The sequence below is a fragment of the Salmo trutta genome, chromosome 1 (assembly GCF_901001165.1).
Source record: "Salmo trutta chromosome 1, fSalTru1.1, whole genome shotgun sequence".
NCBI lineage: Eukaryota > Metazoa > Chordata > Actinopteri > Salmoniformes > Salmonidae > Salmo > Salmo trutta.
In genome coordinates this window covers 77,935,051-77,959,975 of record NC_042957.1, presented here as the reverse complement: position 1 = coordinate 77,959,975, position 24,925 = coordinate 77,935,051, and the positions used below count along the sequence as shown (strand labels likewise).

The following is a 24,925-nucleotide window of genomic DNA, read 5'->3' as shown; positions in this document are numbered from 1 at the left end:
GAGGAGACAGGTTAAAGAAGGATTTTTAAGCCTACGGACAATTGAGACATGGATTGTGTCTGTGTGTCATTCTGAGGGTGAATGGACAAGACAACAGATTTAAGTGCGCTTGAACAGGATATGGTAGTGGATGCCAGGTGTACCAGTTTGTGTCAAGAACTGCAACGCTGCTGGGTTTTTCACCCTCAACAGTTTCCTGTGTGTATCAAAAATGGTCCACCACCCAAAGGACATCCAGCCAACTTGACACAACTGTGGGAAGCATTGGAGTAAACATGGGCCAGCATCACTGTGGAACGCTTTCAACACCTTGTAGAGTCAACGCCCTGACCAATTGAGGCTGTTCTGAGGGGAAAAGGAGGTGCAACTCAATATTAGGAAGGTGTTCTTAATGTTTTGTACACTGTATGTGTGTATATACTGTATGTATGTGTTAAGACAATGCTGAGAAGGACAGCACCAGGACTAGCAAGTTGTCTTGTAGGCCTACTTCCAGAAATATACCATTTTATGTTTAAAGAAAATATAGTGGAGATGTGTGTGTGTATGTACGGTGCGTTCGGAAAGTATTCAGACCCCTTGACTTGTTCCACATTTTGTTAAGTTACAGCCTTATTCTAAAATTGATTAAATATTTGTTTTTCCTAAGCAATCTACACACTACCCCATAATGACAAAGTGAAAAAGGTTTTTAGAAATGTTTGCAAATGTATTAAAAACAGATATCTTCTCTCGAAATTGAGCTCAGCAGCATCATGTTTCCATTGATTTAATTGATTGGATATGATTTGGAAAGGCACACACCTGTCTATATAATGTCCCACAGTTGACAGTGCATGTCAGAGCAAAAACCAAGCCATGAGGTCGAAGGAATTGTCCGTAGAGCTCCAAGACAGGATTGTGTCGAGGCACAGAGCTGGGGAAAGGTACCAAAAAATGTTGCCACATCGAAGGTTCCCAAGAACACAGTGGTCTCCATCATTATTAAATGATGGAGGCCTCTTCCTAGAGCTGGCCGCCTGGCCAAACTGCGCAATCGGGGGGTGACCAAGAACTCGATGGTCACTCGTGACAGAGCTCCAGAGTTCCTCTGTGGAGATTGGAAAACCTTCCAGAAGGACAACCACCTCTGCAGCACTCCACCAATCAGGCTTTTATGGTACAGTGGCCAGACGGAAGCCACTCCTCAGTAAAAGGCACATGACAGCCTGCTTGGAGTTTGTCAAAAGGCACTGAAAGACACTCAGACCATGAGAAACATGATTCTCTGTTCTGATGAAACCAAGATTGAACTCTTTGGCCTAAATGCCAAGTGTCATGTCTAGAGGAATCCTGGCACCATCCCTATGGTGAAGCATCATGCTGTGGGGATGTTTTTCAGCGGCAAAGACTGGGATCGAGGGAAAGATGAACAGAGCAAAGTACAGAGAGATCCTAGATGAAAACCTGCTCCAGAGCACCCAGGGCCTCAGACTGGGGCGAAGGTTCACCTTCCAACAGGACAACGAACCTAAGAACACAGCTAAGACAACGCAGGAGTGGCTTCGGGACAAGTCTCTGAATGTCCTTGAGTGGCCCAGCCACAGCCCGGACTGAGACCCAATCAGACATCTCTGGAGAGACGAGAGACCTGAAAATAGCTGTGCATCGACGCTCCCCATCCAACCTGACAGAGCTTGAGAGGATCTGCAGAGGAGAATGGTAGAAACTCCCCAAATACAGGTGTGCCAAGCTTGTAGCGTCATACCCAAAAAGACTCGAGGCTGTAATCGCTGCCAAAGGTGCTTCAACAAAGTACTGAGTAATGGGTCTGAATACTTATTTAAATGTGATATTTCCGAATGTTTTGTTGTTGTCATGGGGTATTGTGTGTAGATTGATATGGGGGGCCGATTTAATAAATGTTAGAATAAGGCTGTAACGTAACAAAGTGGAAAAACTCAAGGGGTCTGAATACTTTCTGAAGGCACTATGTGATAAACCTTTTGTCTTTAGCGCAAATAACTAGTTTATTTTAACCAGGGGGTCAGTTAAGAACCAACTCTCATTTACTCTCAACTTCCTGTCTAATGCAACAACCAAACCACAACAAAAGTGCTAACATATTTTATTAGAGGCATATAAACTATATAAGCAATATAACAGAACTCCGTGTCTAGTCAGCTGTGTGGTGTTACACATCAATATAACAGAACTCCATGTCTAGTCAGCTGTGTGGTGTTACACATCAATATAACAGAACTCCATCAGGTCAACTGTGTGGTGTTACACATCAATATAACAGAACTCCGTGTCTAGTCAGCTGTGTGGTGTTACACATCAATATAACAGAACTCCGTGTCTAGTCAGCTGTGTGGTGTTACACATCAATATAACAGAACTCCGTGTCTAGTCAGCTGTGTGGTGTTACACATCAATATAACAGAACTCCGTGTCTAGTCAGCTGTGTGGTGTTCCACGTCAATATAACAGAACTCCATGTTTAGTCAGCTGTGTGGTGTTACACATCAATATAACAGAACTCCATGTTTAGTCAGCTGTGTGGTGTTACACATCAATATAACAGAACTCCATCAGGTCAGCTGTGTGGTGTTACACATCAATATAACAGAACTCCATCAGGTCAGCTGTGTGGTGTTACACATCAATATAACATAACTCCATCAGGTCAGCTGTGTGGTGTTACACGTCAATATAACAGAACTCCATCAGGTCAGCTGTGTGGTGTTACACATCAATATAACAGAACTCCATGTCTAGTCAGCTGTGTGGTGTTACACATCAATATAACAGAACTCCATGTCTAGTCAGCTGTGTGGTGTTACACATCAATATAACAGAACTCCATCAGGTCAGCTGTGTGGTGTTACACATCAATATAACAGAACTCCATGTCTAGTCAGCTGTGTGGTGTTACACATCAATATAACAGAACTCCATGTCTAGTCAGCTGTGTGGTGTTACACATCAATATAACAGAACTCCATGCCAGCTGTATGATGTTGTTACAGGTCATTGTAGTTGACAGTTACACTGAGTTTTGTCAATAAAATCATATTTGGTTTATTCTAAAATAAGGTAAAACACCCAGTTCAGTCCTTTATGTACATAACAGCTTTCTGAAAGGGGGTAAACCTGGGGAGAGCCCTAAATGACCCCCAATTGTAGGAATCATAGTGAAAATTATAATTATCTGTATATTGGGCTCGTTGTCTGTCGGTTGGTCAACCCAGGGCCTTATTCCAGGTAATATAGATAGTAATGTATACATTTACCAGGGAATCATGTCTGTTCTACACAACACATTTCTATCTGAAGGTTCTGTAAAAGGTTACTCAACGGTTTGCAATCGTCCGGTAACCAACCAGACATCCCGGTCGGCGTATTCCCGTATTTTCTGCCTCTTCCTAGCCTGGAGAAATCCAGTCTGTGTGTTAACATTCCACTCTTTGTCAAGCCATGTTTTCCAAGACAAAGAGTGGAATGATATCTTAACAGACTGGTACCCAGGCTACCCTCTTCCCTCCGGATTCCAGTCTTCCAACCTGGGTTTGTGGAAAACCTGGGGAAGTTACTAGAATTGTGCAACCCTACTCCCTTTGTGAACAAGGCCCAGGTTGAGCTCGACCACGTCGTCATCTGCTAGCTTGTTTTTTAATTTTACAAAAATAGTTCAGATTCGTACTATTTACAACCCTCTGGTACAGTAAGTTAGGTCAGCATTTAAACTAAGGTGCGTCCCAAATTGTACCCTATTCCCTATGTAGTGCACTACTTTTGTACTAGCTCCCTCTCGAACGTAGTGCACTATAGAGGGAGTAGGGTGCCATTTTGGGATTTATCCTATGACTGTGTAATCCTGTAGGTTTCTGTGGGGCTGCTGCTAGGCTCCCTTCGGCTGGATTCCATTCTGAAAGCATCCCCCCTTTTCCTCTCCCTCGCTGTTCTGACAGAGTGTAGATAAGAGCAGTATTGAAACCGAAATTTAAAAGGGCAATCTGCAATTCAAAGAACTACCAAACGGTCACCCTGACCCCGCCACTGCATTGGTAAACAGCTGAGGGATGGGGCTGGATAAATATAACCACTCTCAAATTCCTACACAGAGCTGTGGGTGCATGAGGGAAAGGGAGCATGTTTTCTGTGAGAAAGGCATTTCACTGTGCTGGTGCACTTCTAATGGAATCCAGACCGAGAGATTGGCCAGTGGTCAGACTGAGAGCAGAGCCACAGCTCCCCTGCTGGTAGTAAAGCATATTGGCCACAGCAGCAGCTCCCCTAGTGGTGGGTGGTGGTATGGCGGTCAGCAGCAGCTCCCCTAGTGGTGGGTGGTGGTATAGCGGTCAGCAGCAGCTCCCCTAGTGGTGGGTGGTGGTATGGTGGTCAGCACCAGCTCCTCTAGTGGTGGGTGGTGGTATGGTGGTCAGCTTCAGCTCCTCTAGTGGTGGGTGGTGGTATGGTGGTCAGCTTCAGCTCCTCTAGTGGTGGGTGGTGGTATAGCGGTCAGCAGCAGCTCCCCTAGTGGTGGGTGGTGGTATGGTGGTCAGCACCAGCTCCTCTAGTGGTGGGTGGTGGTATGGTGGTCAGCTTCAGCTCCTCTAGTGGTGGGTGGTGGTATGGTGGTCAGCTTCAGCTCCTCTAGTGGTGGGTGGTGGTATGGCGGTCAGCAGCAGCGTTTCTTGTCCACGTGGAGAATGCGGTTACAGCGAGGACAGGAGTGGTACGCATCCTTAAAGTGTTTCATGAAGAACGGGATCAGGCAGCAACCCACTACCAACCTGGGAGAGAGAGGGATGATAGGAGGGGATGGGAGATGGGGAGAGTGGAAGTGGTGGGGGAGAGAGGGGTGGGAGATTGAGGGGGAGAAGGGTGGGAGAGAGACATGGTGTTCAGTTGATTTTAGACATGTCTAATTCCCTCAAAAGAATCAAGACATTCTATAACTCCTCCACCTCCCCTTCTTTACTCCCCCTCAGAGGATGAAGACCACTTTACAGGTCCCTCTGTCCCTCTGTTCCCCTTCCCCTCGGAGGATGAAGACCACTTTACAGGTCCCTCTGTCCCTCTGTTCCCCTTCCCCTCGGAGGATGAAGACCACTTTACAGGTCCCTCTGTCCCCCTCTGTCCCTCTGTTCCCCTCCCCTCAGAGGATGAAGACCACTTTACAGGTCCCTCTGTCCCCCTCTGTCCCTCTGTTCCCCTCCCCTCAGAGGATGAAGACCCCTTTATAGGTCCCTCTGTTCCCTTCTGTCCCCCTCAATCTATGCTAGATGCCCTCAATCTCACACAAATTATCAAGGAAACCACCAGGTACAACCCTAAACCTGTAAACATAGGCACCCTCATAGATATTATCCTGACCAACTTGCCCTCCAAATACACCTCTGCTGTTTTCAGAGATCACTGCCTCATTGCCTGCATCCGCTATGGGTCCGCGGTCAAACGACCACCCCTCATCACTGTCAAACGCTCCCTAAAACACTTCTGCGAGCAGGCCTTTCTAATCGACCTGTCCCGGGTATCCTGGAAGGATATTGACCTCATCCCGTCAGTCGAGGATGCCTGGTTGTTCTTTAAAAGTAATTTCCTCACCATCTTAAATAAGCATGCCCCTTTCAAAAAATGTAGAACTAAGAACAGATTTAGCCCTTGGTTCACTCCAGACCTGACTGCCCTTGACCAGCTCAAAAACATCCTGTGGCAGACTGCAATAGCATCTAATAGCCCCCGTGATATGCAACTGTTCAGGGAAGTCAGGAACCATTATATACACAGTCAGTCAGGAAAGCAAAGGCTAGCTTTTTCAAACAGAAATTTGCATCCTGTAGCTCTAACTCCAAAAACTTTTGGGACACTGTAAAGTCCATGGAGAATAAGAGCACCTCCTCCCAGCTGCCCACTGCACTGACGCTAGGAAACACTGTCACCACCGATAAATCCATGATAATTGAAAATTTCAATAAGCAATTCTCTACGGCTGGCCATGCTGTCCTCCTGGCTACCCCAACCCTAGCCAACAGCCCCCCCCCCCCCCCCCAGCTACTTGCCCAAGCCTCCCCAGCTTCTCCTTCACCCAAATCCAGATATCAGATGTTCTGAAAGAGCTGCAAAACCTGGACCCGTACAAATCAGCTGAGCTAGACCATTTGGACCCTCTTTTTCAAAAATTATCCGCCGCCATTGTTGCAACCCCTATTACCAGTCTGTTCAACCTCTCTTTCGTATCGTCCAAGATCCCTAAAGATTGGAAAGCTGCGGCGGTCATCACCCTCTTCAAAGGGGGTGACACTCTAGACCCAAACTGTTATAGACCTGTTATAGACCTATATCCATCCTGCCATGCCTTTCTAAAGTCTTTGAAAGCCAAGTTAATAATCAGATCGCTGACCATTTCGAATCCCACCGTACCTTCTCCGCTGTGCAATCTGGTTTCCGAGCTGGTCACTGTTGCACCTCAGCCACGCTCAAGGTACTAAATGATATCATAACCGCCATTGATAAAAGACAGTACTGTGCAGCCATCTTCATCGACCTGGCCAAGGCTTTCGACTCTGTCAATCACCATATTCTCATCGGCAGACTCAATAGCCTTGGTTTCTCAAATGACTGCCTCGCCTGGTTCACCAACTGTGTGTCAAATCGGAGGGCCTGTTGTCCGGACCTCTGGCAGTCTCTATGGGGGTACCACAGGGTTCAATTCTCGGGCCGACTCTTTTCTCTGTATATATCAACGATGTCGCTCTTGCTGCGGGTGATTCCCTGATCCACCTCTACGCAGACGACACCATTCTGTATACATCTGGCCCTTCTTTGGACACTGTGTTAACTAACCTCCAAACGAGCTTCAATGCCATACAACACTCCTTCCGTGTCCTCCAACTGCTCTTAAATGCTAGTAAAACAAAATGCATGCTTTTCAACCGTTCGCTGCCCGCATCTGCCCGCCCGACTAGCATCGCTACTCTGGACGGTTCTGACCTAGAATACGTGGACAACTACAAATACCTAGGTGTCTGGTTAGACTGTAAACTCTCCTTCCAGACTCATATCAAACATCTCCAATCCAAAATCAAATCTAGAATTGGCTTCTATTTCGCAACAAAGCCTCCTTCACTCACGGCGCCAAACTTAACCTAGTAAAACTGACTATCCTACCGATCCTCGACTTCGGCGATGTCATCTACAAAATAGCTTCCAATACTCAATACTCAAATAGCTTCTAATACTCAGCAAATTGGATGTAGTCTATCACAGTGCCATCCATTTTGTTACCAAAGCCCCTTATACCACCCACCACTGCGAACTGTATGCTCTAGTCGGCAGGCCCTCGCTACATATTCGTCGCCAGACCCACTGGCTCCAGGTCATCTATAAGTCGATTCTAGGTAAAGCTCCGCCTTATCTCAGCTCACTGGTCACGATAACAACACCCACCCGTAGTACGCGCTCCAGCAGGTATATCTCACTGGTCAATCCCAAAGCCAACACCTACTTTGGCCGCCTTTCCTTCCAGTTCTCTGCTGCCAGTGACTGGAACGAATTGCAAAAATTGCTGAAGCTGGAGACTTCTATTTCCCTCACTAACTTTAAACATCAGCTATCTGGGCAGCTAATCTAGCCCACCCAATCTACCTACCTCTACCTACCTCATCCCCATATTGTTTTTATTTACTTTGCTGCTATTTTACACACCAGTATCACTACTTACACACCATCATCTGCTCATCTATCACTCCAGTGTTAATCTGCTAAATTGTAATTACTTCGTTACTATGGCCTATTTATTGCCTACCTCCTCATGCCATTTGCACACACTGTATATAGACTTTCTTTTTTTTCTATTGTGTTATTGACTGTACAGTTGTTTATTTCATGTCTAACTCTGTGTTGTTGTATGTGTCAAACTGCTTTGCTTTATTCTTGGCCAGGTCTCAGTTGTAAATGAGAACTTGTTCTCAACTAGCCTACCTGGTTAAATAAAGGTGAAATAAATAAATGCATAAAAAGAGGATGAAGACCACTTTATAGGTCCCTCTGTTCTCCTCTGTCCCTCCCACCCTCCCTCTCTCTCCTCCCCCTCCTCTTCTTTACTCCCCCTCAGAGGATGAAGACCACTTTATAGGTCCCTCTGTTCTCCTCTGTCCCTCCCACCCACCCTCCCTCTCTCTCCTCCCCCTCCTCTTCTTTACTCCCCCTCAGAGGATGAAGACCACTTTATAGGTCCCTCTGTTCTCCTCTGTCCCTCCCACCCTCCCTCTCTCTCCTCCCCCTCCTCTTCTTTACTCCCCCTCAGAGGATGAAGACCACTTTATAGGTCCCTCTGTTCTCCTCTGTCCCTCCCACCCTCCCTCTCTTCCCTCCTCTTCTTTACTCCCCCTCAGAGGATGAAGACCACTTTATAGGTCCCTCTGTTCTCCTCTGTCCCTCCCACCCTCCCTCTCTCTCCTCCCCCTCCTCTTCTTTACTCCCCCTCAGAGGATGAAGACCACTTTATAGGTCCCTCTGTTCTCCTCTGTCCCTCCCACCCTCCCTCTCTCTCCTCCCCCTCCTCTTCTTTACTCCCCCTCAGAGGATGAAGACCACTTTATAGGTCCCTCTGTTCTCCTCTGTCCCTCCCACCCTCCCTCTCTCTCCTCCCCCTCCTCTTCTTTACTCCCCCTCAGAGGATGAAGACCACTTTATAGGTCCCTCTGTTCTCCTCTGTCCCTCCCACCCTCCCTCTCTTCCCTCCTCTTCTTTACTCCCCCTCAGAGGATGAAGACCACTTTATAGGTCCCTCTGTCCCCCTCTGTCCCTCCCACCCTCCCTCTCTTCCCTCCTCTTCTTTACTCCCCCTCAGAGGATGAAGACCACTTTATAGGTCCCTCTGTCCCCCTCTGTCCCTCCCACCCTCCCTCTCTTCCCTCCTCTTCTTTACTCCCCCTCAGAGGATGAAGACCACTTTATAGGTCCCTCTGTCCCCCTCTGTCCCTCCCACCCTCCCTCTCTTCCCTCCTCTTCTTTACTCCCCCTCAGAGGATGAAGACCACTTTATAGGTCCCTCTGTCCCCCTCTGTCCCTCCCACCCTCCCTCTCTTCCCTCCTCTTCTTTACTCCCCCTCAGAGGATGAAGACCACTTTATAGGTCCCTCTGTCCCCCTCTGTCCCTCCCACCCTCCCTCTCTTCCCTCCTCTTCTTTACTCCCCCTCAGAGGATGAAGACCACTTTATAGGTCCCTCTGTCCCCCTCTGTCCCTCCCACCCTCCCTCTCTTCCCTCCTCTTCTTTACTCCCCCTCAGAGGATGAAGACCACTTTATAGGTCCCTCTGTTCCCCTCTGTCCCTCCCTCTCTCTCCTCCCCCTCCTCTTCTTTACTCACCCACAGAGGATGAAGAGGATGCACATGAGCCAGGCGTAGGCTCCGACTTTATAGGTGACGTTAGTCATCACCTGTTGTTGACAGGAAGTACAGGTGGTCATGCCCTCTGAACGGCCCAGTTCTGTCTCATAACTCACAAACTTCTGAGTAGGAGCTCCACCACCTCCTCCAATACCACCTCCTCCAATACCACCTCCTCCACTAGTGTACACTAGCGAAAGAGAGAGAGAGAGAGAGAGAGAAAGAGGACAAGTTATATTTTGTCTGGCTCCAACACTGCTGGTATAGAGGGAACAAGGGAGAGAAAGATGGTATAATCGGTAGAGACAAGCGAGAGACTTATGCTGCCTTCAAAATGCCTCCTTTGGAACCTGGGAATTTACCAATTATAAGAACGCCATGATTGTGTTCAAGTTTCTTTTGAAGTCAGAACAATTCTTCAACCAATGAGATTTAATTTTAGCTAGCTAGCTGATGTTGCTACAGTTCTGGTGTTGTGTGCTTGCGTACAGTATAAATTAGGCTTAAGACAGGAAGTGCTTACCTGGCTTGCCCTGAGACTGAGACTGAGACATAGAGTAGTTATCGGAGGGGATGGTGGAGGAAGGAGGGTTGAAGGGGGTATGGACATGATATACCTTCACCCCATCATCACCTTGTCCTTCAACTGGAAGAGAGAGGGAGACAGAGGGAGGGAGGGAGAGAGAGAGAGAGAGGGAGAGGGGAGATGAGGAAGAGAAGGAGAGAGTTGCGGGGGGTTCATAGAGAGTTAGGAAAAGAGAAAGAGAGAGGTTGATTAGATGGCTCCAATATGTAAAATAGACTGAGTACAATCTATAGCAAGTGACACCTGGAACTTATGATACACAGGTACAGTAGAGCTACAACCTGGTACGTGACCTATATGATACACAGGTACAGCATAGCTACAACCTGGGACGTAACCTATATGATACACAGGTACAGTATAGTTACAACCTGGTATGTAACCTATATGATACACAGGTACAGTATAGTTACAACCTGGTATGTAACCTATATGATACACAGGTACAGCATAGCTACAACCTGGGACGTAACCTATATGATACACAGGTACAGTATAGTTACAACCTGGTATGTAACCTATATGATACACAGGTACAGTATAGTTACAACCTGGTATGTAACCTATATGATACACAGGTACAGTATAGTTACAACCTGGTATGTAACCTATATGATACACAGGTACAGTATAGTTACAACCTGGTATGTAACCTATATGATACACAGGTACAGCATAGTTACAACCTGGTATGTAACCTATATGATACACAGGTACAGTATAGTTACAACCTGGTATGTAACCTATATGATACACAGGTACAGTATAGTTACAACCTGGTATGTAACCTATATGATACACAGGTACAGTATAGTTACAACCTGGTATGTAACCTATATGATACACAGGTGGTACAGTATAGTTACAACCTGGTATGTAACCTATATGATACACAGGTACAGTATAGTTACAACCTGGTATGTAACCTATATGATACACAGGTACAGTATAGTTACAACCTGGTATGTAACCTATATGATACACAGGTACAGTATAGTTACAACCTGGTATGTAACCTATATGATACACAGGTACAGTATAGTTACAACCTGGTATGTAACCTATATGATACACAGGTACAGCATAGCTACAACCTGGGACGTAACCTATATGATACACAGGTACAGTATAGTTACAACCTGGTATGTAACCTATATGATACACAGGTACAGTATAGTTACAACCTGGTATGTAATAGTACAGTACAATACAACTTTATAATCCGCATGTTACAGCAAACAGCAGAATGTTGACGTACCTGGTATGATGTAGGGGGGAGGTTCTTTTCCATTTACGCTCATTGTCCTCTGCCTGGGCTTTCTGTGAGAGGGGTCAGAGGTTAGGTGTATCTACCATTAGCACTGTAACATCAGCATCGTCCTCTGGAGCAAGCCAGGCTCATAAGGACTGAATCAACCAATCATAATCTCCGATAAAGACTTGAATCAGGTGTGTTACAGGCAGGGCTGGAGTGAGAGGCTTCATAAGCGCTACAAAAAAACAATTATTTCACAAATCATCTAAGCACTTGTGAACCTCTATAATCGGTGTATAAAGGGTGACAATTACCATTATAGGTTGAATTGGCAAATGTGACAAAGCACTTATGTTTACACACCATTTATAGAGGATGACATACACATATAGATGATTTGAGAAGGATTTATGTAGCGCTTATGAAGCCTCTATTTTAGGCTATAAAAAGCCTTTATACGTTGTAATTGGATTAAAGTGGGACTGAAGTGAGGCCTTAGATATGAAGTCAGCCCCTGTAAAATGTGTGCCACTGCCTTCGTTAAAACTATGCAAGTCCAACCCAGGCTGACATAATGCAAGTCCAACCCAGGCTGACACAATGCAAGTCCAACCCAGGCTGACATAATGCAAGTCCAACCCAGGCTGACACAATGCAAGTCCAACCCAGGCTGACACAATGCAAGTCCAACCCAGGCTGACATAATGCAAGTCCAACCCAGGCTGACATAATGCAAGTCCAACCCAGGCTGACACAATGCAAGTCCAACCCAGGCTGACATAATGCAAGTCCAACCCAGGCTGACATAATGCAAGTCCAACCCAGGCTGACACAATGCAAGTCCAACCCAGGCTAACATAATGCAAGTCCAACCCAGGCTGACATAATGCAAGTCCAACCCTGGCTGACACAATGCAAGTCCAACCCTGGCTGACATAATGCAAGTCCAACCCAGGCTGACATAATGCAAGTCCAACCCAGGCTGACATAATGCAAGTCCAACCCAGGCTGACATAATGCAAGTCCAACCCAGGCTGACATAATGCAAGTCCAACCCAGGCTGACATAATGCAAGTCCAACCCAGGCTGACACAATGCAAGTCCAACCCTGGCTGACATAATGCAAGTCCAACCCAGGCTGACACAATGCAAGTCCAACCCTGGCTGACACAATGCAAGTCCAACCCTGGCTGACATAATGCAAGTCCAACCCAGGCTGACATAATGCAAGTCCAACCCAGGCTGACATAATGCAAGTCCAACCCAGGCTGACACAATGCAAGTCCAACCCAGGCTGACATAATGCAAGTCCAACCAAGGCTGACATAATGCAAGTCCAACCCAGGCTGGCATAATGCAAGTCCAACCCAGGCTGACATAATGCAAGTCCAACCCAGGCTGACACAATGCAAGTCCAACCCTGGCTGACACAATGCAAGTCCAACCCTGGCTGACATAATGCAAGTCCAACCCAGGCTGACATAATGCAAGTCCAACCCAGGCTGACATAATGCAAGTCCAACCCAGGCTGACACAATGCAAGTCCAACCCAGGCTGACATAATGCAAGTCCAACCAAGGCTGACATAATGCAAGTCCAACCCAGGCTGGCATAATGCAAGTCCAACCCAGGCTAACATAATGCAAGTCCAACCCAGGCTGACATAATGCAAGTCCAACCCAGGCTGACACAATGCAAGTCCAACCCAGGCTGACATAATGCAAGTCCAACCCAGGCTGACATAATGCAAGTCCAACCCTGGCTGACATAATGCAAGTCCAACCCAGGCTGACATAATGCAAGTCCAACCCAGGCTGACATAATGCAAGTCCAACCCAGGCTGACATAATGCAAGTCCAACCCAGGCTGACATAATGCAAGTCCAACCCTGGCTGACATAATGCAAGTCCAACCCAGGCTGACACAATGCAAGTCCAACCCAGGCTGACATAATGCAAGTCCAACCCTGGCTAACATAATGCAAGTCCAACCCAGGCTGACATAATGCAAGTCCAACCCAGGCTGACACAATGCAAGTCCAACCCAGGCTGACATAATGCAAGTCCAACCCTGGCTAACATAATGCAAGTCCAACCCAGGCTGACATAATGCAAGTCCAACCCAGGCTGACATAATGCAAGTCCAACCCAGGCTGACATAATGCAAGTCCAACCCAGGCTGACACAATGCAAGTCCAACCCAGGCTGACATAATGCAAGTCCAACCCAGGCTGACATAATGCAAGTCCAACCCAGGCTGGCATAATGCAAGTCCAACCCAGGCTGACATAATGCAAGTCCAACCCAGGCTGACATAATGCAAGTCCAACCCAGGCTGACATAATGCTCTATTCAGTCACTAGGTGGTGATATAACATTACAGGCGGGGCTTCACTAGTCTCAGAACCAGTCTGTTTAGCTAACATTCCACTCCTTGTTCTCCACGTCAGATGTTCAGCATGGGTGGAATGACGGCTAAACAGACTGGTACCCAAACTAGTGCTCCACTGTTTTGGTCATGGATCACTGTAATTTAGAGAGCTATCTATTGGATTTCCATTAGCTGTTACTATGGCAAACTCTACTCTTCCTGAATTCCACAAAGAAGAAACATTTTAAAACAACCACAGGCAACTAATTGCGTCCCAGGAATATGGGACCAAATACGAAACTTTGGAGTATTTTAATACACACAAGGGAATTTGTTCAAATAATTTTGGTCCCCTTAAATGAGGTGGGGGGGGACTATGTACAAAAAGTGCTGTCATTTCTAAATGGTTCACCTGATACAGATGAAAATATACCCTCAAATTAAACTCTGCACTCTGAACTTTAGCCTCATAATCATTGTATTATTTCAAAGTGCTGGAGTACAGAGCCAGAACAACAACAAATGTGTCACTGTCCCAATACATTTGGAGCTCACTGTATCTGACCCAATCCACAAACGGCAGAACATTTATATGGGGAGATGATCTCATTCTACAGCGACCAAATCTCATCTCATTACTGGATCAGTGTTGTGTTGCTGCTAAATCTGGAATCCTGCAACCAGGATTTCTGCAAAGCAGGGAATTCTGAGACAAAATGTTCAGAATGTTGTAAAGCCCTAAGGATTCCATTTGGAAGTCAGAAGACTGACTATCTGTACCTGTTAAACCTGACCTGAGATGGAACTATCTATCTGACCCAAATCTAACTCTACCCCAGGCTCAGACATACGGACCAGCTCCTTTACTAGAGCTGAGTTACGCCTTCACTGTAACCTGCCTGTAGCCTATCATATACCTACACACACACACACACACACACACACACACACACACACACACACACACACACACACACACACACACACACACACACACACACACACACACACACACCCTGCCCACCCATCCATCAGACAAGGAACAGACAAAGAGCTTTGACTGTCTGTCACTCAGTCCTCTGCTGTCAGTGGGATTGTACACTATGCAACATGAAGGATGGCTACCTTAACTAGGGTGGGGACCAAAGGCTACAGACACACACACACACACACACACCCGTAGAACAGAAGAGGAGAAATGCAGCCCTACAGGATGCTTCCCTTCCCTGTCTGTCTCCTCTGGTGCCCTACAGGATGCTTCCCTTCCCTGTCTGTCTCCTCTGGTGCCCTACAGGATGCTTCCCTTCCCTGTCTGTCTCCTCTGGTGCCCTACAGGATGCTTCCCTTCCCTGTCTGTCTCCTCTGGTGCCCTACAGGATGCTTCCCTTCCCTGTCTGTCTCCTCTGGTGCCCTGCAGGATGCTTCCCTTCCCTGTCTGTCTCCTCTGGTGCCCTACAGGATGCTTCCCTTCCCTGTCTGTCTGCTCTGGTGCCCTGCAGGATGCTTCCCCTTATTTGAAGGGATGTCTTAAGATAAATGTCCTGAAAAACCTACTGAATGAAGACTCCAAGTGGGAGCGGAGGGTGGGTAGGGTTTTCAGTGGTTGAATGAAATGTATTCAGAGAGCATTACACGACTGAAAAGGTGAAGTTTGAATGCCAAATACTGAGAAGTGTGTAGGAAAGACGTTCTGAGGAAAGGTATAAATTCCTAAGTCAGGATCAGGCTCTAAACGAGGAAATACAAGGTAAACATATACTGTTCATCTCTATAGCTTTGCCTTAGCGGAGACTTGCTTCCATTCAGCCACAAGAGCATTAGTGAGGTCTGGCACTGATGTTGGGCAATTAGGTCTGGCTCGCAGTAGGCATTCCAATTCATCCCAAAGGTGTTCGATGGGGTTGAGATCAGGGCTCTGTGCAGGCCATTCAAGTTCTTCCACACCAAACTCAACAAACCATTTCTGTATGGACCTGGCTTTGTGCACGGGGGCGAAACAGGAAAGGGCCTTCACCAAACTATTGCCACAAAGTTGGAAGCACATAATCGTCTAAAATGTCATTTTATGCTGTAGCGTTAAGATTTCTCTTCACCAGAACTAGGGGGCCTATGCCTGAACCATAAAAAAATACCCCCAGACCATTATTCCTCCTCCACCAAACTTTACAGTTGGCACTATGCATTCAGGCAGGTAGCGTTTTCCTGGCATCCACCAAACCCAGATTCGTCCATCGGACAGCCAGATGTTGAAAAATGGTTCATAACTCCAAAGAACACATTTCCACTGCTCCAGAGTCCAATGGGGGCGAGTTTTACACCACTCCACCCAACGCTTAGCGTTGTGCATTGTGATCTTAGGCTTGTGTGCTGCTGCTCGGCCATGGAAACCCATTTCATGAAGCTCCCGACAAACAGTTCTTGTGCCAATGTTGCTTCCAGAGGCAGTTTGGAACTCGGTAGAGAGTGTTTTGCTACCAAGGACAGACGATTGTTACGCGCTACGCGCTTCAACACTCGACAGTTCCGTTCTGTGAGCTTGTGTGGCCTACCACTTCATGGCTGAGCCGTTGTTGCTCCTAGACATTTCTACTTCACAAAAACAGCACTTCCAGTTGACCGGGGAAGCTCTAGCAGGGCAGAAATATGACGAACTGACATTGAAAGTCACTGAGGTCTTCAGTAAGGCCATTCTACTGCTAATGTTTGTCTATGGAGATTGCATGGCTGTGTGCTCGATTTTATACACCTGTCAGCAACAGGTGTGGCTGAAATAGCTGAATCCACACATTTTTTCCACTTTCGGCCAAGTCGTGTATGCATATTCCTCTCCATTTCAGTACCACTTGGTAGATTTAAAAAAAACTCTTATCTTGTTGATTATTTAGGGTTAGGAAAGTATTTATGAATCATGAAAACAGGTTTGGAGAGCCTTTACGCACAAAAAAAAGAAAACAGTTTGTGGTTTGATTCATTCAGTTCTTCAACCTGTAGTAATGTTGGAAGATTAGTGTACATAGAATTATAATATGGAGAATAGTGTACAGTAGTAGTAGTAGTAGTCTGTTGCCTGTACTAACCATGGAACTGTGTGATGATAGCAACACAATTTCACACTCAATTTGTGCAAATATGTACAAGAAGTATTTCAGCAGATGTTATGCGTTTTTTGTGTTTCTTAATTCGTGTGAAATGACCAAAAAAATGTGTGTGATGTAATTCGTAGGAAAATACAACATTTTTCTTTGCGACTTCATTCATAGGAGAATACATTTTTGTGATGCAAACTTTGGAACAATCTTTTGAAAGTTCTTAGACCAATGCATGATGGGCAATGGTGTTCTACACCACATTTCTTTTGTGTCCCACATTTATTTATATATAAAAAAAAAAAAATGTCTTAACAATCCAATATTGTTAATCAACCTGGTTATCACAGAAATAATTAGAATAGTAGCCTTACGTTTTATTATTATTATTATTATTTTTAATGCCAATACTGTTTTCTATGATTGTTTTCGCTTACACTTTGGGTGATTTTGTAGTCAGAAAGGCCCTTTTTCGTGTAGACAACAGTAGTCCTACATGATTTTCTTCACAATGCATTTCATCTTTCCTGAAGTCTACATTACACCATTTTCTTCATAATGCATTTAATACAAGGCTCCACTTTTTCATGTACATTACATCATTTTCGTCAAAATACAAGGCATCACTTTCTTTTCATAATGCATTTTATACCATTTTTTGAGGGTTGCAAGATTGGAGAAAAAATACACATTCATTGTTTACAAAATTTGGTATCGGTGAAGGTATTTGATTGGGGAATGTGGATACGTTTTTATGATGGGAAATATAATACACACCATAATACACACACAAACACTTACACACATACACACACACTCACTTTGTTTGTACTTATGCTATATGAGTACAAACAAACTCTTGGCTTTTGTATTCATTATTTTTTATAATATATTTGTATCTAATGTATTCATCGTCTTTAACTGGTTAAATGTTTGTAGTTTGAGTGTTGCAGTAATGATTACATGGTTAAAGAGTTGTAAATCTCTGCTTGATTTAGCTTTTGGTATATTTGGTATTTTTATACATGTTCTCTATTTCCACTGAAGAAAGCAACAATTAATCAACACATATATACATCAGTAATAAAATAATATCATGGTTTTATTTAACCTTTATTTAACTAGGCAAGTCAGTTAAGAACAAAATCTTATTTACAATGACGGCCAAACCCGGACAATGCTGGGCCAATTGTGCACCGCCCTATGGCACTCCCAATCACGGCCGGATGTGATACAGACTGGAATTGAACCAGGGACTGTAGTGAAGCCTCTTGGACTGAGATGCAGCGCTGCTCCACTCGGGAGCCCTGGTTTTATAACACTTTAAACAGGTAGTTTGTAAATGTGTAGAATGTGTTTGTTTTGGGTCAACGCTGGCAAGTTAACTGATGTAAATTAGACAGTCACAGAGGATGTTCTTCTGAATAACTGGTCAGAGCATAACACTTTCCATTCAGCTTCAGGCAACTTGGATGTAAGGCTTGATCACACCTGTAGTGGCTTCTTCTATCTGTCTCGCCCATTGTTGATTATCCATTGTTCACTAGTTACATCAACGTAATGACACCCAACACAATGTTGAAAAACAGAATGCTTCCCACCACTAGATCGCATATCTAGACGTGAGCTGGATGTGATCCCAACTCTGCCACCAATGTAGCGGAAGAAAGTGAAAGCTGCAACATGGACTCTAACCAGGGCTCATACGTGGCAAAGTGAGCTCTAACGGCCGTTGCCATGAAAGTCCTATAGGCCTCTGGGCAGAGGCAGTAGTCCAACAATGCTGGCATATGCCTTGTTACAACAGCCTAATTATATAACATGATTGACAGGACCGTAATCATCATGAAACGGCCTTGGAAGTGCCATAAGTGTAAGCCAACATAATTCATTATTTTACATGAACCTGTTTAACTGCATTGATATTGTCACGAATCCCACCGAAGGTGTCTCCCCTGCCTGCTCGGGCGGCGCTCGGCGGTCGTCGTCGCCGGCCTTCCAGCCACCGCTGATCCCTTTTTCCTTTTCGGTTTGTTTGGTCTTATTGGTTGCACCTGTTCCCTGTTGTGTTTCTTGATTTTATGGTTAATATATCACACACCGCCGAGGTGCCTTATTTCTGTTATAAACTGGTTACCAACGTAATTAGAGCAATAAAAATAAATGCTTTGTCATACCCGTGGTATACGGCCTGATATACCATGGCTTTCAGCCAATCAGAATTCAGGGCTCAAACCACCCAGTTTATAATGAACCCTTATAGAGCCACTGAACACTCCGATTGGCACGTGTGTTTTTCTGTTCCTCATTAGAAAAACTCAATTTTTTTCCTGACCGATTCTGTGTTTGGTTAGTGATGTTTGTCCCTCATGAGACACCGTAGCCTATTTCTCAAGGATTTTTTAGTTGCGCAATTTTACATCTAACTAAGGTGTTTGGTGCAGTATTTCTGGAGTAAAGAAATGTGTTGTCTACGTGTTGTCTCATGTAAACAGGCGGAGCTGCTGAACAGGTCTGTTGCACTGTCTGTGCTATTGGATAGAGAGCGATCACGGCAGCTGTTCAGCCCATGTTAGTGGGCAAAACATCAGCAAATCAAAACCCAACCTTCATTTACCCATTGTGATGCATGGATGTTCCAAACTCCATTTTAGACTAGACTGACTTTATCACCAAAATTATCCTATTTCCACTTTGTAGTCAATTGTGACACTAGAATAAGTGTTTCTGACTCATATGGACACCCCATAGGCCGTTTTCAAAGGGATTTGTTGCTTTTTAAAGGCAGTTGCTCTTTAACTCTCAGACCAGACACCTACTCCATATGGCAGAGAGACAACTCCCAAGCACCTAACCCCCTAATGACGTCACACACTTTGACACCTCATCTCTATCTTGCTAAGTCTCACAGGTGGATAGTGAATGATTAGTATTTCAACAGCTTGGTTTAGTTTCTGTTCACCTGGTTTTGGAGCCTGTCTCAGATATGTTTCAGTGTAATCTATGGAAACTACCCACTGGGTACAGACGTCAGTTCAACGTCTAGTTGTGGTTTACATTTGGTTGAGTTGTCAACTAATGTGAATTCAGAGTGAAATCAACAATAAATGTCACCATGTCAGTGGATTTAGGTTCCGAGTTGGGTGAAAAAAAAAATAATAATTCCATTACGTTGATGACTTTATGCAAATCCAATCATTCTTCCACGTTGATTCAACGTCATCACATAGATTTCTGGGGGTTGAAATGACGTGGAAACAACATTGATTCAACCAGTTTTTGCCCAGTGGGTTCTAAGTTATCAGGTCGTCTGAACCTCACACCTGAAATCACCTGAAAGCCGCAGGTCAACCCTGACGACCATAAAAATGAATGTCATTCAGTATAGATTCTTACCTTTTATAATTTTTTTATTTAACCTTTATTTAACTTGTCTAACAACAATAATAATTAATGTAATTCAGTAGAGAGTCTTACCTGTCTAGCTGTGTAGATAGATATGTGTTGAAGCTGTTGATAGGACGGAGAACTCTCTCTCTGCTTCCCTCTTTCCCTTATCCACTCCCAGGCCCCGCCCCCTTATCCAAGCCCCACCCCCTCATTAACCTAGTCCTAAATATGTCATAGGAATCTTCCTGGGTGGATGATACTGTACAGGGCCTGTCTCATGGTGCGTTCCAAGTCGCACCCTATTCCCTATATAGTGCACTACTTTTGACCAGGGACCATCCCTTTTCCATCCAGGGCCCTGGTCCAAAGTAGTGCACTATATAGAGAATAGGGTACCATTTGGGATACATCCTGAGTGTGTTTTCTCTGTGTGTTTTCTCTGTGTGTTCTTTGTTTCCGTGGGTTTTGTGTTTGTTGGCATGCAGTAGGGCTGGGCCTGTTTCTCAGCAGTGCTCTACTCTCACTATAACCTGTTTCTAGCCACCCGTACTCTTACCTGACTGTCCAAACTTAGAGGGACTTCTCACGCGCACACACACTTCCTGTGCCTTCAGAAAGTATTCAGACACCTTGACTTTTTCCACATTTGTTTACGTTACAGCCTTATTCTAAAATGGATTCGATTGTTGTTTTTCTCTCATCAATCTACACACAATACCCCATAATGACAAAGCAAAAACAGGTTTTAGAACATTTTTGCACATTTATATATATATAAAAAAATGAAATATTACATTTACATAAGTATTCAGACCCTTTACTCAGTACTCAGTACTTTGTAGCGTCATACCCAAGAAGACTCGAGACAGCAATTACTGCCTCGAGTCTTCTTGGGTATGATGCTACAAGTTTGGCACACCTGTATTTGGGGAGTTTCTACCATTCTCCTCTGCAGATCCTCTCAAGCTCTGTCAGGTTGGATGGGGAGCATCGTTGCACAGCTATTTTCAGGTCTCTCCAGATATGTTCGATTGGGTTCAAGTCCGGGCTCTGGCTGGGCCACTCAAGGACATTCAGAGACTTGTCTCGAAGACACTCCTGCGTTGCCTTGGCTGTGTGCTTAGATTCGTTGTCCTGTTGAAAGGTGAACCTTCGCCCCAGTCTGAGGTCCTGAGCGCTCTGGAGCAGGTTTTCATCAAGGATCTCTCTGTACTTTGCTCCGTTCATCTTTCCCTCGATCCTGACTAGTCTCCCAGTCCCTGCCACTGAAAAACCTCCCCACAGCATGATGCTGCCACCACCATGCTTCACCGTAGGGATGGTGCCAGGTTTCCTCCAAACGTGATGCTTGGCATTCAGGCCAATCTTGGTTTTATCAGATCAGAGAATCATGTTTCTCATGGTCTGAGAGTCTTTAGGTGCCTTTTGGCAAACTCCAAGCGGGCTGTCATGTGCCTTTTACTGAGGAGTGACTTCCGTCTGGCCTCTCTACCATAAAGCCTGATTGGTAGAGTGCTGCAGAGATGGTTGTCCTTTTGGAAGGTTCACCCATCTCCACAGAGGAACTCTGGAGCTCTCTCAGAGTGATCATTGGGTTCTTGGTCACCTCCCTGACGAAGGCCCTTCTCCGCTGATTGCTCAGTTTGGCCGGGTGGCCAGCTCTAGGAAGAGTCTTAGTGGTTCCAAACTTCTTCCATTTAAGAATGATGGAGGCCACTGTGTTCTTGGGGACCTTTAATGCTGCAGAAATGTTTTGGTACCCTTCCCCAGATCTGTTCCTCGACACAATCCTATCTCAGAGCTCTTCGGACAATTCCTTATATAGACAGGTGTGTGTCTTTCCAAATCATGTCTAATCAATTAAATTTACCACAGGTGGACTCCAATCAAGTTGTAGAAACATCTCAAGGATGATCAATGGAAACAGGATGCACCTGAGCTCAATTTCGAGTCACATAGCAAAGGGTCTGAATACTTATGTAAATAAGGTATTTCTGTTATTGATTTGTAATACATTTCTAAAAACCTGTTGTCGCATTTCTAAAAACCTGTTTTCACTTCGCTTTATCTTGGAATGTGACAGGAGGACATTTTTTTCATGCAGTGGAACGTTTTGTCCAGGAAGTTGTCTAAAAGGGATTGAATTTGTTGCCTAATTGTTTTTGGTAGGTTTCCCCACTACATTCCCTCCATCTATAGCATTTCTTAATATTACTCAGTTCCTTTGGCTTTGATGCCTCATGATTGAGTATTGCTCTGTTCAAATAGACTGTGATTTTGCTGTGGTCTGATAGGGGTGTCAGTGGGCTGACTGTGAACGCTCTGAGAGACTCTGGGTTGAGGTCAGTGATAAAGTAGTCTACAGTACTACTGCCAAGAGATGAGCTATAGGTGTACCTACCATAGGAGTCCCCTTGAAGCCTACTGTACCATTGACTATGTACCTACCCAGCGTGCAACAGAGTTGTGACTCGTTTCAGTTGGTTATGTTGTCGTAGTTGTGCTTTGGGGGCATATGGGGGAGGGATGCTGTCACCTCCAGGTAGGTGTTTGTCCCCCTGTGTGCTGAGGGTGTCAGGTTCTTGTCCAGTTCTAGCATTTAGGTCGTCACAGACTAGTACATGTCCCTGGGCCTGGAAATGATTGATTTCCCCCTCCAGGATGGAGAAGCTGTCTTCCTTAAAGTATGGGGATTCTAGTGGGGGGGATATAGGTAGCACACAGGAGGAGATTTTTCTCTGTTAAGAGACCCCTGGGTCCCTTCCCTGTTTCACACCTGGTAGTTTGGTGGATGGGACTACCAGCTCTCTGTAACCTAGAGGGAAACCAGCGGGTCTGTCTCCTCTATACCACCCAACTGGTAGTTTGGTGGATGGGACTACCAGCTCTCTGTAACTTAGAGCGCAACCAGTGGGTCCATCTCCTCTATACCATGTTTCTAGTAGGATGACAATGTCTGGTCTGAGGGGGCCTAAATGGGGTGTGGGCATGGTTGACTTGGGGGGGTGATGATTGGTTGGGGTGGGGGTGTGTATATGGCTGGTGGTGTTGTGGTCTGGATGTAGGTCCTCTCAGCGTGGGTCCTCTATGTGTAGGTCCGGGGTGGGTGGTCAGGGCGTGACAGGTGGTTGTTTTGGGTGGTTTTGGGTTTTCTGTTTCTATGTGGGGGTTTTGTAGATTTCTATTTCTATGTTTTGTTTTCTATGTTTTGGCCGGGTATGGTTTCCAATCAGAGGCAGCTGTCTAGCATTGTCTCTGATTGGAAGCCATACTCAGGCAGCCTGTTTCATGTGTGGGTAGTTGTTTTCCGTTTTGTCAAGTGTCCTGACGGAACTGTTTTGCTGTCGTTTTGTTGTTTTTTGATGAAGTGTTTCATTAATAAAATTAATCTGAGCACTCTACACACTGCGCCTTGGTGCGCTTTCGATGACTGTTGTGACAACAATGTACATATTGACAAAGCTTTCTTTGGAGATTTACAATATTAACATAATAAAAATAATAATTATCAATATTGTCAACGGGACAACAGTAACAACAATAATCAAGGGTTAAAATAACCATACATTCAACAATAAGCATAGAGGACATGTGCTGGTTGGTTGGACTGTCAGACACTGTCCCTCATCTTATGGCAGGCAGCAATATAGTGCGCTGCCAACCCACAGCTCTCTGCGTCCTCCCCCAACAGGACGGGTAGCCTACTCTCATCAGAGAGGTCTTTGAAACCTTTAATAAGGGTTTCAAATTTGGGGAAATGACACTCTCAAATTGTTTTATATTGTTGACATTTTGTCGGGAAATGCAGCTCCGTCTCAGGTTCTACTGTGGTACTAAGACATTCTATAATGCAGCTCCGTCTCAGGTTCTACTGTGGTACTAAGACATTCTAGAATGCAGCTCCGTCTCAGTACCACAGTAGAACCTAAGACATTCTAGAATGCAGCTCTGTCTCAGGTTCTACTGTGGTACTAAGACATTCTAGAATGCAGCTCTGTCTCAGGTTCTACTGTGGTACTAAGACATTCTAGAATGGAGCTCTGTCTCAGGTTCTACTGTGGTACTAAAACATTCTAGAATGGAGCTCTGTCTCAGGTTCTACTGTGGTACTAAGACATTCTAGAATGAAGCTCTGTCTCAGGTTCTACTGTGGCACTAAGACATTCTAGAATGCAGCTCTGTCTCAGGTTCTATTGTGGTGCTAAGACATTCTAGAATGCAGCTCTGTCTCAGGTTCTACTGTGGTACTAAGACATTCTAGAATGCAGCTCTGTCTCAGGTTCTACTGTGGTGCTAAGGCATTCTAGAATGCAGCTCTGTCTCAGGTTCTACTGTGGTACTAAGACATTCTAGAATGCAGCTCTGTCTCAGGTTCTACTGTGGTACTAAGACATTCTAGAATGCAGCTCTGTCTCAGGTTCTACTGTGGTACTAAGACATTCTAGAATGCAGCTCTGTCTCAGGTTCTACTGTGGTACTAAGACATTCTAGAATGAAGCTCTGTCTCAGGTTCTACTGTGGTACTAAGACATTCTAGAATGCAGCTCTGTCTCAGCTTCTACTGTGGTACTAAGACATTCTAGAATGAAGCTCTGTCTCAGGTTCTACTGTGGCACTAAGACATTCTAGAATGAAGCTCTGTCTCAGGTTCTACAGTGGTGCTAAGACATTCTAGAATGCAGCTCTGTCTCAGGTTCTACTGTGGTGCTAAGACATTCTAGAATGCAGCTCTGTCTCAGGTTCTACTGTGGTACTAAGACATTCTAGAATAAAGCTCTGTCTCAGGTTCTACTGTGGTACTAAGACATTCTAGAATGAAGCTCTGTCTCAGGTTCTACTGTGGTACTAAGACATTCTA

General features: G+C 45.2%; 1 protein-coding gene across 2 annotated transcripts; it reads right to left on the bottom strand.

Moving 5' to 3' along the window:
* Window positions 1-2,090: 2,090 nt before the first annotated feature.
* LOC115208329 (lipopolysaccharide-induced tumor necrosis factor-alpha factor homolog) lies at window positions 2,091-20,256 on the bottom strand. 2 transcript variants are annotated; one of them, XM_029776292.1, is made up of 6 exons: window positions 20,155-20,256; window positions 11,225-11,286; window positions 9,904-10,026; window positions 9,360-9,570; window positions 4,637-4,778; window positions 2,091-4,476 (listed from the first exon to the last, which is right to left on the bottom strand). In XM_029776292.1, exons 2-5 carry the CDS (start codon window positions 11,265-11,267, stop codon window positions 4,664-4,666), a joined length of 492 nt encoding a protein of 163 aa, XP_029632152.1. In that variant the 5' UTR covers window positions 11,268-11,286; window positions 20,155-20,256; the 3' UTR covers window positions 2,091-4,476; window positions 4,637-4,663. The 2 variants fall into 2 exon arrangements, with proteins under 2 accessions (XP_029632152.1, XP_029632145.1); XM_029776285.1 differs by having other exon boundaries at window positions 2,091-4,778.
* Window positions 20,257-24,925: the final 4,669 nt, after the last annotated feature.